Genomic DNA, 16,969 nt, shown 5'->3' with positions numbered 1-16,969 from the left:
CAAACTCACCAGAGGTGATGGCACAATGATATACAGTTGGGAGGAAGTGGCCCTGGGAGTACGCAATCTTGACCCCAGATCCCATGAAGTCTTACAGCATCGAGCCAAACATGGGCAAGCAAACCTCTGGTTGGTTACCACTTACCACCTACTTGACCCCACCCACCCTACCGTCTCAACTGATCAATCAGTACTCCTCCATTTTGAACACCACTTGGAAGAGGTACTGAGGGTAGCAAGGACATTACTGACCGAGCTGGCTGAGTCCTGAAAGATGTATCTACCAGGCTGGGCTTGTGGCAGGTCGTGAGAGAGCCAGCAAGACAGAAAAACCTATTTGATATTTTTCTCATCAATCTACCTGTCACAGATGCATCTGCCCATGATACTAATGGTAGGGATGAATACCATACAGTCCTTGTCAAAATGAAGTTCCACCTTCATACTAAGAACACTCTCCATCTTCTGTGATAACTGTGACCACTATGATAAATGGGGCAAATCCAGGACGGATCTAGCAGTTCAAAATTGGGCATTTATGAGGGGCTGTGGGCAAACAGCAGCAGCAGAATTGTATTCAATCACAAGCTGTAACCTCATAGCCTGGCATGCCCCCTCACTCTACTATTTCCAAGCCAAGGGACCAATCCTGGTTCAATGTAGAAGAGCATGCAAGGAACAGCACCAAGTGTACCTAAAAATGAAGCGTTAAACTTCTGAAGCTACAACACAGAACCACATGCATGCTAAGCATCATGCTATAGACAGCTAAGTGATTCCAGAACCAATGGATCAGATCAAAGCTCCACAGGTCTGCTATATCAAGTCATGATGGTGGTGGACAATTAAACAGCAATGGGAGGAGAGGCCCCATAAACACCCCCATCTCCAACGATAGTGGAACATGGCAGGAGTGAAGTATTTTCAACCATCTTCAGCCAGAAGTGCCGAGTGGATGAATCATCACAACCTCTTCCTGAGGTTCCCACAATCACCAGAGGTACCAGTTGTCAATTCAAATCATGTGATATCAGGAAATAGCTAAGCACACTGGATACAGCAAACATCTAACGATATCTTGGATGTAGTGCTGATAAGTTGTACTCCAGAACTAGCCAAATCTCTACCCACATTTTTCCAGTACAGCTACAACACTAAATCTGCCTAGCCAAAGTGTACAATTGCCCAGGTATGTTGTGTTCACAAAAGCAGGACAAATCCAATCCATCAACTTACCATCAACCTGCTCTCAATCATAGTAAAGTGATGGAAGGTGTCATTGGCAGTGTATCAAGCAGCCTTACTCATCAATAACCTGTTCATTGATGCTCAGTTTAGATTTTTGCCAGGACCATTTGGCTCAAGATCCCATTACAGCCTTGGTCCAACCATGGACAAAAGAGATGAATTCTAGAGATGAGATAGACTGCCCTTGACATCAAGGCAGCATTTGACCGAGTGAAACACTAAGTAGCCCTAGAAAATTGAAGTAAATAAGAATCAGGGATAAAGTCTCCACTGGTTGGAACCATATCTAGCAAAAAGGAAGATGATTGTGATTGTTGGAAGCCAAGCATCTCAGCCCCAGGACATTCGCTGTAGGAATTCCTCAGGCCAATGTCCTAGGCCCAACTATTTTCAGTGCTCCATCAATATCCTTATCTCCAACATAAGATCTGAAGTGGGGACAGCATTTAGGCTTGGGTTGATAAATGACAAGTAATATGTGCACCACACACCTGCTAGGACCATGTTGAACAAGAGAAAGTCTAACCACCTCCCCTTGATATTCAACCGGATTACAAATGTCAGATCCCCCTCTTCAAATTCCTGGGGGAATCACCATTGACCAAAGCAGAACTGGACCAGCCATTCAAATACCAGGGCAACAAGAGCAGGTCGGAGGCTGGAAATTCTGCAGTGAGTAACTCAATTCTTGACTCCCTAAAACCTGTCACCATCTACAAGGTACAGGTCAGGAGTGGGATGGAATACTCTCCATTTGCCCGGATGAGTGCAGCTTCAACACTCAAGAAGTTTGACACCATTCAGGACAAAGCAGCCTGCTGATCATTGCCCCATTCACTGCATTAAACCTTCACTCCCTCCAGCACCAAGGCAAGACATCTTCAAGATGCACAGGAGTGACTAATGAAGGTTTCTTCAGCATCACCTTCCAAACCTGAGACCTCTACCAAGAATAGGGGCAGCAGATAGATGAGGACACCAATTCCTGGAAGTTCCCCTCCACCACCCTGACTTAGAAATATATCTCCGTCCCTTCACTGTCCTTGGGTCAAAATCCTGGAACCCCCTCCCTAACAGCACTGTGGGTGTAACTACACCACATGGACTGCAGAGTTTTAAGAGGTTGGCTCAGCACCTCCCTCAAGAACAATGAGGGATGGGCAATAATAGGCTGGCCTTGCCAGCAATGCCCGCATCTTATGAAGCAATAAAAATATTTTTTCCCCCGGGGATTTTACCTCCTATTCCAGAGTCACTCGGGATTGCTCGCCTGCTTTAAGCTCTTTTCATCGAGGGGGTTAACCGGTTATTTTAAACGGGTTAATACTCTGTTAAAGCCGCAAGCAAAGTTCAAGAATTGATTCCTGATATTCCCAACACTAACCTGTCGATGCAAACATAAAATAACTTTTTGTTACAAACTCCAGCGAGCCAGATTATGAATGGAGTCGGTCTCAGGTGCAACGCCAAGAACTAGCAGGCGTGGAATCGAGCTGAACCCGTTCTTTATAAAGTAAAAAGGACATTTTCTAAATATACAGAGTTAAGAGGCGATTTCCTGAACCGGGGCCTTAATGGGACGCAAATCTCTAAAGAGGGTTATTACAATTAACTTAAAATTCAGAGGAGGCGAGGGTTTTGAACGCCCAGGCTCGTTAGAGAAGCGGCGAGGATTGCGTGTAAATCAAGCCGGAGCAGAAATTCACAGTGTCAATGTTAACATGTCCTGGAGTGGGAACATTGAGGTCATTCCTGGCGTGGGGAAGAGCAAGCCCTGGAGACTTTCAACTGTCAACTGACTGATCCCAGGACAGGCTCCCGAACAGCCCGAGTTACTGCATCCCTGCGCTCTGCAGCGTGGAGTTTCTGGGATTTAACACTTTCTCCTGGATTTAGTTGATTTTTTTCTGGGATTTTTCTAAGAATTGACTGTTTTTTCTGTGCTTCATATTGTTTCCTGGAGTTTAAGTGTGTGTGTCCTGAAGTTTGTGTGTATGTGTGTGTGTCCTGGTGTTTATTTGTGTGTGTGTGTCCTGGTGTTTATTTGTGTGTATGTGTCCTGGTGTTTATTTGTGTGTATGTGTGTGTGTCCTGGTGTTTATTTATGTGTGTGTGTCCTGGTGTTTATTTGTGTGTATGTGTCCTGGTGTTTATTTGTGTGTGTGTGTGTGTGTGTGTGCGCTGACTCTCCCTATATTGACAGCTGGCCTCCTGCTGCTGCCGGTTTCCCCTTTTCATCCGCAGATGGAGTGAAGATGGTTAAAGAGAGAGAGAGGAGAGCCCAGCTCGCAGCCCATGGGGATGGTGCTGAGCGGCCGGGCAGACGGTAGCTGTGGCTGGGCTCGGGCTCCTGGCTGCTGCTGTGTCCGGTACTCGGGGTGTACACGGACCTGAGGAGCTCAGTCTGCAGCATGTGTTGAGCATCTTGTGACCCCGACTGACCCGGGAGGGAGGGAGGGAGGGAGACAGACACGTCGTGGAGGCGGTAGTGACGAGAGGGGGCTGACAGCTCCCTCCTCCTCCTCTACCTCTAGAGCCGCCGATGTGCGGACTGGTACCGGGAGCAGCTCCGATTCCCGGGGTTGCCTCATTGGGCGAGGGTGAGGGATGCAGCCAAGCCGGAGTTAGGGAGGTGAGAGCCGGGAATGCCCCCAGGAGAACGGGCAGAGCAGAGCAGAGCGGCGGCCCGGGGTTTGCACCATGATGGGGGTGTGTGACCGTGGGATGCAGATGTTGCTGACCACAGTGGGAGCTTTCGCCGCTTTCAGCCTGATGACCATTGCGGTGGGCACCGATTACTGGCTGTACTCCCGGGGAGTCTGCAGGAGCAAGTCCAACAGCGACAACGACACGGTCAGAAAAAACGAGGAAGTGATGACCCACTCGGGACTCTGGAGGACTTGTTGTCTGGAAGGTATTTGCCCAGATTGTCTCTGCTCTGTCCACTCTCCCAGCCAAACCCCGAATCTTACTCCCACCCCTGGATCTCTCTCCCCATCCCAATTCCCCTGTCCCATTCCTTCTCCAGCCCCTCATCCCCTATCGCATTCCCAGATTGATTCCCCCATTCCTGGGAGCTCTCCCTTGCCTCATCCCCACTCATAGCCCATCCTCGATGTCCGGTCCAGCCCTTTGGTATCTCGTCTCTTCCATTGATACAATACCCGATCCAAATTCGAAATCCTTCCTAAACCCTGTCCCAGTCAGTGATCCTTATTCCCTATCCCATTTCTTGATCTTTCCCCTAGCTCGCCTCCCTGTTCCTAGCCCAGGCTAGGGAGAGTTGCGCTCCAGGCGGCTCTCGCTCCTTCCATCCATCCAAATGTATGAGAAGCAGTTGGAGGGAGCGGCGGCGGCGGCGGCGGCCACTCTCTGGGGCAGCTCCCAGCTGCCGCTGGTCTGTCCACCTTCCACACAGACCCAGGCGCCTGTGCGCAGACAGCCGGCGGCACAGGGTAGGGGTCCGGACCCGAACAGCAGCCCGGTCCCATTAAAGAGAGCGGGCAGAGAGGGAGCAGTGAGAGAGACATCCAGAGAGAGAGAGAAAGAGAGCAAGAAAGAGCGATAAAGGCAGAGATTAAAGAAAAATAGTGGAACATGGATAAAGGTAGAGGGAGAGAGGAGAGGAGATGGAGCCAGTTGTGAGAATGACAGAGACTGTATTTCAGAGCTGCTTCCCCCGCTTAATGTCCAGACAATTGACCAATAGTGGGATAGAAGGTCATTTTTCAATTTAAATGACAGGATTATAACTTCATAATTTAACATTTTAAGAACAGGAGATCGAAGGTAAACCCTAATCCCGATCGTGAGGCGTGAACGCTGCATAAATACCCCATTAAAGCAGGAGAAATGCTTCCTTAATAACAGGAAAACGGAGTATTTACCCTGTCATATATAGCAGAGTATTTAACATATTATAATTGAGTTTTTTATTGTTACAGCACCCAGTAACAGCCCCAACTCACACAGCACAAGTCTGCAAAGCTTGTAACCCACACAACCTACAAACGCAAAACCAGGAATCCCGACAGAAGACAGCAAACCTCGCATACCCCGCAAATGAACCAAACTCGACATCCCTATATATACAGGAAACATCGTGAGTGATGTAGTAATAGTAGGGTCACCCTGGCTGTAGCTGAGGTACCAGTTGCCATGGCCGCCCTGGCTGTAGCTGAGGTACCAGTTGTCATGGCCACCCTGGCTGTAGCTGAGGTACCAGTTGCCATGGCCACCCTGGCTGTAGCTGAGGTACCAGTTGCCATGGCCGCCCTGGCTGTAGCTGAGGTACCAGTTGCCATGGCCATCCTAGCTGTAGCTGAGGTACCAGTTGCCATGGCCACCCTGGCTGTAGCTGAGGTGCCAGTTGCCATGGTTACCTTGGCTGTAGACCTGGTTACCCTAGAAATGCTAGTTGCCCTGGATACCCTGGCTGTGCCCTAGATGCCACTTGCTCAGCCTGTGTTACTGCTACTGGAATCTCCCATTCACTGCAGCGCTATGATCTTTGTGACTTTCTAGGCAAAAAAAAAACACGCAAAGCACATGAGATTTTCTCACTGTTTAAGGTCAGGATGCAGCAGACAGGAGAAAACAGGCTCAGTGGTTTAATATGATTATAGGGGAAGTAAACAACACAGGAGGGAATTAACCAGTCTGTTATCAGAGAAGTTACATTGAAAAGGATTGCCACCTTTAAGAAAAAAATATTTGGCAAGTTTTTTTTTTCAGTCTATGCTGTCATGAAGTAAATCATCTTGAAATGTGTCACTTAAACATGAAGCCACTATAAGAAACGTGATGGAATGTTTCTCCTCCCTGTTAAATAACATGTTTTTTATTAAACAAGTTTTCATGAAAAAAGTGACCTTCAGTAAAATAAGGTAATGTTACATTGACTTGTGAAAGCTCCCTCCAGCCAACCCCAGCCAACAAAGAAAGGCTTACACCACCTCAAAACATCCCAAGGTGAATTAACTAGTGTAATGTAGGAAATGCAGAAGCCAATTTGCACACAGCAAACTTCCACAAACAGCAGTAAGAAAATAACCAGTTAATCTGTTTTTATCATAGAATTCTAGAATAGTACAGCACAAATTGAAGCCGTTCGGTTCACACACTTATTTCCTATTTTATTTTTCATCTCATGTTGCCTCTCAGTGACATCATCCGAAAATACAGCATCAGTTCCACATGTACACTGATGACATCCAGCTCTACCTCACCACCGCTCTTAACTACCTACACCCCCTTCCCCCACTGTATCTAAATTGTCAGATAGTTTGTCTGACATCCTACTGGATGAGCAGAAATTTTCTCCAACTAAATATTGGGAAGACTAAAAACATCCTCTCCCGTCTCCACGATCCCCTTTCCCTGGCCTTCAACTTTGTCCCTCTCCCTGGCAACTGCCTGTGAGGCTGAACCAGACTGTTTGCAATGTTGGTGTCAGCTTTGAACCAGAGATCAAGTATGCCAAGGCCCTAACCTCTGGAAACACTGAGATCATTTATTTCCACCCAGATAACATTGTCCAACTCTGCCCCTGCCTCAGCTCATCTGCTGATGATACACTAGTTCACATATATGCCTGTTACTTTTATTCTTGACAGTTCCAAACTAACTCCTGTCCTGTTCACCCAACACACCGCCCCATGCTCACTGTGCTACATTGGCTCCCAATTAAGCAATGCCTCAATATTAAAATTCTCATCCTTTTTTTAAAATCCCTCCACAGCCTTAGCTATCCCTATCTCCTCCAGCTCTAAAACTCTCCAAGATATCTGCACTCCTCCAATTCTGGCCTCTTGAGCATCCCTAGTTTTCATTGCTCCATCATTGGTGGCCATGCCTTCAGCTACCAAGGCCCTAACCTCTGGAATTCTTTCCCTATCTGCCTCTCTGTTTTAAGATGCTCCTTATAATCTACCTCTTTCACCTATTTTAATATCTCTAAGGATATGGCTCAGTGTTGACTTCTGTTTGATAACACTCCTGTGAAGGGGCAGTTAACTATGTTAAAGGTGCTATATAAATACAAGTTGTTGTTGTTTTTGAGCTGGTATCAACACTTTTGGACTGCAAACTAGTGGTCCCACTCCCCATATCCCTGCAAATTTTTCTGTCAAGCATTCTGCTTTTTGAAAGCAACAACAACATTTGTTTCCACTACCCTATCAGGCAGTGCATTCCAAATCTAATAGTTCATTGGCTAAAATCTTTTTCTTCATGTCACTTTTGATTCCTTTGTCAATCACCTTAAATCTGTGTCCTCTGGCTTTCAACCCTTCAGGCACTGGGAACAATTTCACTTCATTTATTCTTTCTGAACTCTTCATGGTTTTAAACACCTACCAAATCCCTCCTTAATTTTCTCCACTCTCAGGAGAACAACCTCAGCTTCTCCAGTCTATCCAAGTAAATGCAATCCTTAACCTCTGGATCCATTCTAGTAAATCCCTCTGTACCCTCTCCAAAGCCTTCACATCCTTTCTAAAGTGTAGTACCCAGAATTGGTCACAATACTCCAGCTGGGACTGAATTAGTGTTTTACATTGGCTGAGCATTATTTCCTGGTTGGTTGTTGGGTAAGGGATAAATCTTGGCCAGGACACTGGGGAGAACCCCTCTGCTTTTGTTTGAATAGTGTCATGAGATCTTTATCCATCCACCTGAGAGGGCAGAGTGGGCCTTAGTCTAATGTCTCATCTGGTGACATCTCTGACTGAGCAGTGCTTCCTCAGCACTGCACTGGGTATGTGTCAGCCTTGATTTTGTGCTCAAGTCTCTGGAGTGGAACTTGAACCCATGACCTTCTGAGTAAGAGGTGAGGATGCTACCCATTGAAACACAGCTGACACCTGAAGTCTGGCATTTGTTTAAGTGGGTGTTTCCAAAAACAAGTCAGTGTCATTTCAGAAACTGAATGCACAAAATGCAGATTCCCTTCTGTACTTCCCAAGGCTTGTAGCAGGCCGCTTGTCTGATGGGGCAATGGGGGTCCTATTAGTAGGCATATTATTGTGGTCCTGCTGGGCAGAGGAAAGACAGCATTGAGAGCCTGGCTGTGGATATTAATTGAAACTCAATTTTGATCCCCAAGCACCCACATCAATACATTAACAGATCTGTCAGAAACTAACCCATGTGCTCCGCTGAATCAAAGGGCAGTCAGGTTGTGGAAGGGCATTGAGGCACATTGGTTCAAGGAGCACTCGAATGTATTTTTAGAGACAGAAGGAATTGAGGGATCAGAGAAATGAAAAGCTTGGGCCGATCTCTGAAAAAGTGACAGACTTGTTAGTCAATTTCCAATATCTTTCCTGCCCTTTTACTAATTCTACTGCCATCCTTTGGAAAGCAACAGAAACATTGATGGGTTAGGAGTGTGGTTGTTGAGAACAGGTGCACCAAGTTTGACAAATGGAACAATGTTGTTCCATTTTGTACCTGCAGAATATATCAGGAATCTCAAGGATGTGATTTCAATGTGCAGTCCCATTTCTCAAACTCAACCATGGCCTCGCAAATTCATCACCACATGCAAGGGTCCTGACCTTTGCACTTCCAGCACAATAAACTCAGATATCTCTGGGAATAACTGAAGAGCAAACGACTGTCTCAAAGGACTGTCTTCAAACAGCCTTTCGCTGAAGAATCTTTAGCAGGGTGAGGGAGGGTGCCCTCCCATGCTCTGAGACCCAAGTTCATGAGCTGCTTACGGAATCAAGACACAGATGAAATTAAGATCCAGAAGACCTTCATCTGACTGAACAGCGAAATGGGCACAAGCAGCCGAATGGCCTCCTCCTGTTTGTATGTTCCTATTCTCTCACTGTGTCCTCCTGGGAATCCTGGGCATTGTTACTTTGGTGCTATGTAAGGTAACAAACTGCTTGATAAGACAGCAGTAAAGATAACCCAGTGCCTTGAGTGGTATGAAGTATGAGAACAAAAGGGTAATGCTGATCTTTGACAAATAATTGGTTAGGCCAAAGTTAGAACATTGCGTCCAGTTTGATTCTACTTTATAAGACAATGGAGCGAGTGCAGAAGAAATTTACTGACCCCAGGGATGTGTTTTATTGGTGAGGAGAGACCAGAGAAACTTTTTTTTCATCAAGCACTATATGTTAAGAGGAGATCTAACAGAGGTGCTCGAAATTTTGATGTCTTTCCCTATTAACCATATCAAAATCTACTTCCACTGGTTGGTGAGTCAGTGATTTGAAAGAATACATTTACAATCACTATTACATAGAATAGAATACAATTCTGTAGAATGTACAGCACAGCATGCCATTCTGTCCAAATGGTCCATGTCAGTGCTAGTGCTCCACATGAACCTCCACCTTCCCCTTTTGTCTAATCCCATCTGTATAACCTTCTATTTCTTTTTATTCTTTGTGTCCTTATTTAGATTTCTCTTAAATGTATCTATGCTATTCGCCTCAACTGCACCTTATGGTAGCAAGTTCCACATACTCGCCAGTATCTGGATAAAGAAGTTTCTTCCGAATTCCCTATGGACTATCTTATATTTATGGTCCTTACTTCTGATCTAAGTCACGGGTGGAAACATCTGCTCTATATCTAAAAGAACAAAGGAAGCGACTAGGAGATCCTCAATACAGAGCCAGACCCCAAGATACAGAAAAGCCACTGATAACAATTATAACCAGTAAAATAGCTGGATGTAATTTTTAGTTCCAGCTGAGGATTATATGGCTCACTACAAACAGAAGGAATTGAATATTGTGCAAACCTTAATCGTTTCCGAGCTGTTAGGATAATCAGAATATCAAGTCCAGAAAGGCAACTAGGTAATTAGTCATAGTCCACAAAAGACCATAGACATCTCTTTGTTAAAGAAAAGTGGTTTTATAGCTTAAGAAGCACCATTCCATATCAAGAATGGGACAAGGTAAAGAGGCAGCCTCCTCCATGAACTACCAGAGCCAGTATAGGGATTGAACCCACACAACTGGCATCATTCTGTACCACACTCTAGCTATCTAGCCAACTAGGCTAACTAATCCTAACTGAAAGGCAACTGGGGAAGGGAATAAGGAGGATGATATGAGAGTGGAGGGAGAATTTGGAGTTCTCTTTTCTTCATATTACGTGAAAAGGAGACATTTGTCAAACATCTCTGTAGGAAAGAAACATGAGAGGTGTCACTCAGTAAAATTACTCAAAATTATATTATGTCACAATTGTACAATTCAGTGCTATGTCACTGTGAATGAGATGAGCAGAACACAGCAGCTGCTGATGTTACTGTGACACACTCAGTGTGAACAAGTTGTGTTAAGCTGGGTCACAAATGGGATCCATGTGATCTATGTCAATTCTGATCTCAGGTGAGTTTATAAACCAGCTTTGCATGTGATCTACTTATTTGATTATTTTAAAATTTAAAGTATTCCATTTATTATAAACTTTAGTATCAGAAAAATATGTTGTTGATAAAAATAGAGTCAGAGCCTTTGCCACAGAAGTAATAATATTTACCAAATGTTATCGCAACTTCCAGTAAAACAACAACTGACGCATCCTCATTTACAGACCAATCCAAGCCGGAACTCTGAGTCCCCTGGTGAGATACACAGTAATTACTCCCCAGTATCTCTTCCACTTTGTGTGCATTGCTATAACTCAAAACAGATGGTCACTGAGCAATCCTTCCATTGGATGGTCCAACCCATTCTGCTTCACCCCAGCCCCCATCCCCATTGACCCACCCTAGGCACTGGATGTGTGTTATACACAGTGAAGGGTCAGCACCAGTTCAGTTCAATAAGCAACACATTCCTCAATTGGCCTTGCTCTCTGTTAGATAGCCTAGGATATACATTTGTTACTCATTCACTAGATATTCTGTTCACATCTCTGCTTTAACATTGATAAATCCCGTCATTATCCTTTCCTCCCATATTGTACTGGCTTTTAAAACCTAAGCTGGGCGTCACCTAAAATCTACTTGCTGATTTATCTTGTCTTCTGTTTTATTCTTTTCAAACTTGGTGCTACACTTATGATGGGCCTTGACCCTCCAGCTGGGTTTCCCAATTAATCACAGATCTAGGAGGCAATGGGCACAAGTGTGTCAAGCCAAAGAACAGGAAGCAGCCACACTACCTTTAGTTATTGCGACAAACATTCTAAATTCTGGAAATCTGAAATACAAACATAAAACACTGGGAACATACCGCAAATCAGGCAGCATCTGTGGAGACAGGCTTCACGTTTCAAGTCGAGGACCCTTCATCATAACCAGTTTCTCTGTCAACAGATCCTGCCAGACCTTTTTCTATTCATTCATGAGATATGGGCATCATTGTCCAGGCCAGCATTTATTGCCCATCCCTAATTGCCCTTGAGAAGGTGCTGGTGAGCTGCCTTTTTGAATCACTGCAGTTCATGTGGTGTAGGTACACCCATAGTGCCGTTAGGGAGGCAGTTTCAGGATTTTGACCCAGCGACAGTGAAGGAACAGTGATATATTTCCGAGTCAGGATGGTGAGTGACTTGGAGGGGAACTTCCAGGTGGTGGTGTTCCCATGTGTCTGCTGCCCTTGTCCTTCTAGATGGTAGTGATCATAGGTTTGGATGTTGCTGTCTAAGGAGGCTTGGTGAGTGGCTGCAGTGCATCTTGTAGATGGTACACACTGCTGCCATTCTGTGTCGGTGGTGGAGGGACTGAAATGTTTGTGGATGGGGTACCAATCAAGTGGGTTGCTTAGTCCTGGATGGTGTCACGCTACTTGAGTAGCTAGGTGCTGCACTCATCCAGGCAAGTGGAGAGTATTCCATCACACTCCTCACTTGTGCCTTGTAGGTGGTGGACAGGCTTTGGGGAGTCAGGAGGTGAGTTACTTGTCGCAGGAGTCCTAGCCTCTGATCTGCTCTTGTAGCCACAGTATTTATATGGCTAGTCCAGTTCAGTTTCTGGTCAATGGTAACCCCCAGGATGTTGATAGTGGGGGATTCAGCAATGGTAATGTCATTGAATGTCATGGGGCGATGGTTAGATTCTGTCTTGTTGGAGATAGTCATTGCCTGGTACTTGTGTGGTGTGAATGTTCCTTGCCACTTGTCAGCCCAAGCCTGGATATTGTTCAGGTCTTGCTGCATTTGGACATGGACTGCTTCAGTACCTGAGTCGCCGCAAATGGTGCTGAACATTGTGCAATCATCAGCAAACATCCCCACTTCTGACCTTATGATGGAAGAAAGGTCATTGATGAAGCAGCTGAAGATGGGTGGGGGCCTAGGACACTACCCTGAGGAGCTCTTGCAGTGATGTCCTGGAACTGAGATGATCGACCTCCAGCAATCACAACCATCTTCCTTTGTGCTAGGTATGACCCCAACCAGTGGAGAGTTTTCCCTCGATTCCCATTGACTCCAGTTTTGCTAGGGCTCCTTGATACCACACTCGGTCAAATGCTGCCTTGATGTCAAGGGCAGTCACTCTCACCTCATCTTGGGAGTTCAGCTCTTTTGTCCGTACTTGAACAAATGCTGTAATGAGGCCAGGAGCTGAGTGGCCCTGGCAGAACTCAAACTGAGCATCAGTGAGCAGGTTATTGCTAAGCAAGTGCCGCTTGATAGCACTGTTGATGACCCCTTCCATCACTTTACTGATGATCGAGAGTAGACTGATGGGGTGGTAATTAATTGGGGTGGATTTGTCCTGCTTTTTGTGGACTGGACATACCTGGACAATTTTCCACATAGTCAAGTAGATGCCAGTGTTGTAGCTGTACTGGACCAGCTTGGCTAGGGGCATGGCAAGTTCTGGAGCACAAGTCTTCAGTACTATTGCTGGAGTACTGTCAGAGCCCATAGCCTTTGCAGTATCCAGTGCCTTTAGCTGTTTGTTGATATCACATGGAGTGAATCGAATTGGCTGAAAACTGGCATCTGTGATGCTGGGGACCTCCGGAGGAGGCCGAGATGGATCATCCATTCAGCACTTCTGGCTGAAGTTTGTTGCAAATGCTTCAGCCTTATCTTTTGCACCGACGTGCTGGGCTCCCCCACCATTGAAGATGGGGATATTTGTGGAGCCTTCTCCTCCAGTGAGTTAATTGTCCACCATCATTCACAACTGGATGTGGCAGGACTGCAGAGCTTAGATCTGATCCGTTGATTATGGAATCACTTGCTGCTTATGCTGTTTGGCACGCAAGTAGTTTCACCAGGTTGACACCTCATTTTTAGGCATGCCTGGTGCTGCTCCTGACATGCCCTCCTGCACTCTTCCTTGAACCAGGGTTGATCCTCTGGCTTGGTAGAGTGGGGAATATGCCAGACCATGAGATTTCAGATTGTGGTTGAGTACAATTCTGCTGCTGCTGATGACCCACAATGCGTCATGGATGCCCAGTCTTGAGTTGCTAGATCTGTTCGAAATTTATCTCCACAAGGACTGTGCAGTGGTCACTCCACCGATACTGTCATGGACAGATGCATTTGGGGCAGGAAGGTTGGTGAGGATGAAGCCAAGTATGTTTTTCCCTCTTTTTGGTTTCCTCCTCACCTGCCATAGACCCAGTCTAGTAGCTATGTCCTTTAGGACTCGGCCAGCAGTGGTGCTACCAAGCCACTCTTGGTGATGGACATTGATGCCCCCAACCAGAGTACATTGTGCCCTTGTCACCCTCAGTGCTTTCTCCAAGTGGTGTTCAACATGGAGGAGTACTCATTCATCAGCTGAGGGGGGACAGTAGGTGGTAATCAGCAGAAGGTTTCCTTGCCCATGTTTGACCTGATGCCATCTGACTTCATGGGGTGTGGAGTCGATATTGAGAACTCTCAGGGCAACTCCCTCCCAACTGTATTCCACTGTGCCACCACCTCTGCTGGGTCTTTCCTGCTGATGGGACAGGACTTACCAAGGGATGGTGATGTCTGGGACATTGTCTGTAAGGTATGATTCCGTGAGTATGACTATATCAGACTGTTGCTTGACTAGTCTGCAAGCCAGTTCTCCCAATTTTGGCACTAGCCCCCAGATGTTAGTAAGGAGGACTTTGCAGGGTTGACACGGCTGATTTTGCCATTGTTTCCGGTGCCGAGGTTGGCTGTTCAGTTCCATTCTCTTTAGGCTTCATAGCCATTTGACATAGCTGAGTGGCTTGCTATGCCATTTGTGGGCCTGGTGTCACATGCAGATTTCCTTCCCTAAAGGGCATTAGTGAATGAGATGAGTTTTTACACCAACCGACAATGGTCTTCATTCAACTTTTAATTCCAGATTTTTTTAAAAATTGAATTCAAATTTCACCAACTGCTAGGATTTGAACCCAGGTCCCCAGAGCATTACCCTTTATTTCTGGTCCATGATAATACCACTATGCCACTGCCTCCCCTAACCAGCTGCATGTTTCAAGCATTTTATGTTTTTAATTTCCTATATTGCGTCTATATTGGGTTGTTAATGCAAATCAGATAAATGAGGAGATGTTACAAGGACTCACATCATAAGAGTCCCTAATTGTGGATCTGAGAACCTAAGGAAGTATTACTAGAACCCATGTTACAGGATTTAGTGACTATGAATCAGAGATTGTGTCTATAGCTTGTATAAACAAGCTATTTGGCTCAGTCACTTGGCTCAGTGATAGGACTCTTGCCTCTAATAACATAAAGTTGTGGTCGCAAGCCCCACTCCAGAGATTTGGAAAAACTTGTTAACTCAGTGGAAGTTAATGTACCAGAGAGATGGGTTTGAGTGAGAAAGTTGAAGTACTGGAGGGATGTTCTTTGATGGACTTCAATTATCCCTGACTGCTCTCGTATTCTATTCTGAAAACAAAAATTAATGCAGATATTTAAGAATAATTTAAACAATCTCTTTGTCAGATCCTCACCACCCCACCTCTGCCAGTAAATGCTGCCCCTCAGCCTGATACCAGAAGTGCATAACTGGGTGAACAGAGTCCTTCAGATGTTATTTCTCGATGATCAATTGACCAGTTGGTGTATTGGAAGATCTGGAGCAGTTCTCCATCTGCCCCCAGCCATAGACAAGAGCTGTTATTGAATGTTCCATTGCAGTTGGCAAAAGAGATTACTTTAATGGAAGTCACAAAGTTAGTCAACTAAATTTGCCACTGAAATTGGTCGATTAATGTAATCATTATTGAACGCTCAATATTATTGTCAGCTGGTGAGTCACACAAACAGGGTCCTTCATATGGCCTGGGGTTTTATTAAATGACTTCAGTCCCTCCCCAGTATAATAAAACCAGGTCATGAATCAGTGACAGCCTGAGATCCTGACTCGCCACAAACACAGCCGCACACAGTCACTTCTTCAGAGCAGACCCCAGCTGACTATCAAATAAAGTCAAACATGTCAGCCCTTCCCCAATAAGAGAAGAATTAAAAACATATTAAACTTATCAGTATTGATTTAAGTGACATTTTGGGTCATGAAACAGTTTTTTATTTTGATAGGAAGCCCAAGCTGATACAAACAAAAAGTTAGGAGGGGAGACAACATTAAGTGGGTTTTATTCAATCTTGGAATTCGGTCTCACTGGCAAAGCCGGTATTCATTGCCCATCATGAGTTGCCCTAAGTAGGTGGTGACACAACAGGGTGGCTTGCCAGACAACTTCAGAGGGTAGTTAGAAGTCAATCATGTTGGGGTAGGACTGGACTCACATAAAGGCCCAGACTGGGTAAGATTTGGAACAGGAAACAATGATTAGATGGTATCAGACACGGGTTTTAAAAGCCGTCAGCTATAGGAAGAAAGGAAGGTCTGTCTGAATTACTGATCAGCTTTATCAATTACCCAAACACAACAGCGTAGTAACAAGACACGGGATTGTGTGAGAATGCTCAATGCCTATGCTGAAAGTATGCCAATTCTCAATACTGAAGAAAGATTTTAACTGTGGTCAGGACTAAAATGATTGTCTACGAACCAACTTGACTACCCCACTCCTAAACCAAGCAAGTTAGAGGCAGCCTGCACTAACCGCAACATAACACCAATTAAAAGTTAGCTGAATTTAATGATATAGAATATTTATTGTTCTTCGGTCCAAATCTATTTCTATCCAAAATTCAGTTCCAGAAAAATTGCTGCTGTTCAGCTAATCAATTATCTGTAAACTCACACATAAATTCAGCTTCACAACTGATTTGACAAGCAGCATCTGTTCTACCCAGGGATCATTAAACCATCATAAGTAAAAGAGGCCCAGTTTTATGAATAGTTAAAACCAGGAGTGGTAGTAAAATTCTCACGCACAGTCAGTGCTGCAATATTTAGTCATAAAAAACATAGAAAATTTACAGCGCAGAGGGAAGCCATTCAGCCATTATGTCTGTGCCGACCATAAAACAGCTACCCAGCCTAACCCCACTTTCCAGCTCTTGGTCTGTAATGTTATAGGTTATGACACTTCAATTGCATATTCAGTTACTTTTTAAGTGTGACAAGGGAACCTGCCTCAAACACCCTTTCCGGCAGTGAGTTCCAGATCCCCACCATCCTCTGGGCGAAACAATTTCTCCTCAACTCCCTTCTAATTCTTCTCCAAATTACTTCAAATCTACACCCCACTGTTGTTGACCTCTCTGCTAACTGAAATAGGTCCTTCATAGCCACTCCATCTAGGCACTTCATAATTTTGTGCACCTCAATTAAATATTCCCTCAGCCTCTTATGTTCCGAAGAAAGCATCCCAGCCTA

General features: G+C 45.2%; 1 protein-coding gene across 1 annotated transcript in view; it reads left to right on the top strand.

The window, feature by feature from the left end:
- The first annotated feature begins 3,736 nt into the window (after positions 1–3,736).
- Positions 3,737–16,969, top strand: part of LOC144690720 (voltage-dependent calcium channel gamma-3 subunit-like) — a 35,296-nt gene continuing 22,063 nt past the window's right edge. Inside the window, exon 1 of the mRNA XM_078558492.1 lies at positions 3,737–4,162. Within this exon, the coding sequence (XP_078414618.1) occupies positions 3,949–4,162 (214 nt within the window). The 5' untranslated portion in view covers positions 3,737–3,948. The remainder of the gene's footprint in view (positions 4,163–16,969) is intronic.

The sequence above is a fragment of the Cetorhinus maximus genome, chromosome 15 (genome assembly GCF_964194155.1).
Source record: "Cetorhinus maximus chromosome 15, sCetMax3.hap1.1, whole genome shotgun sequence".
In the NCBI taxonomy this organism is placed as follows: domain Eukaryota; kingdom Metazoa; phylum Chordata; class Chondrichthyes; order Lamniformes; family Cetorhinidae; genus Cetorhinus; species Cetorhinus maximus.
The sequence above is the reverse complement of the archived record's forward strand: the minus strand, read 5'-3'. Positions and strand labels throughout refer to the sequence as shown.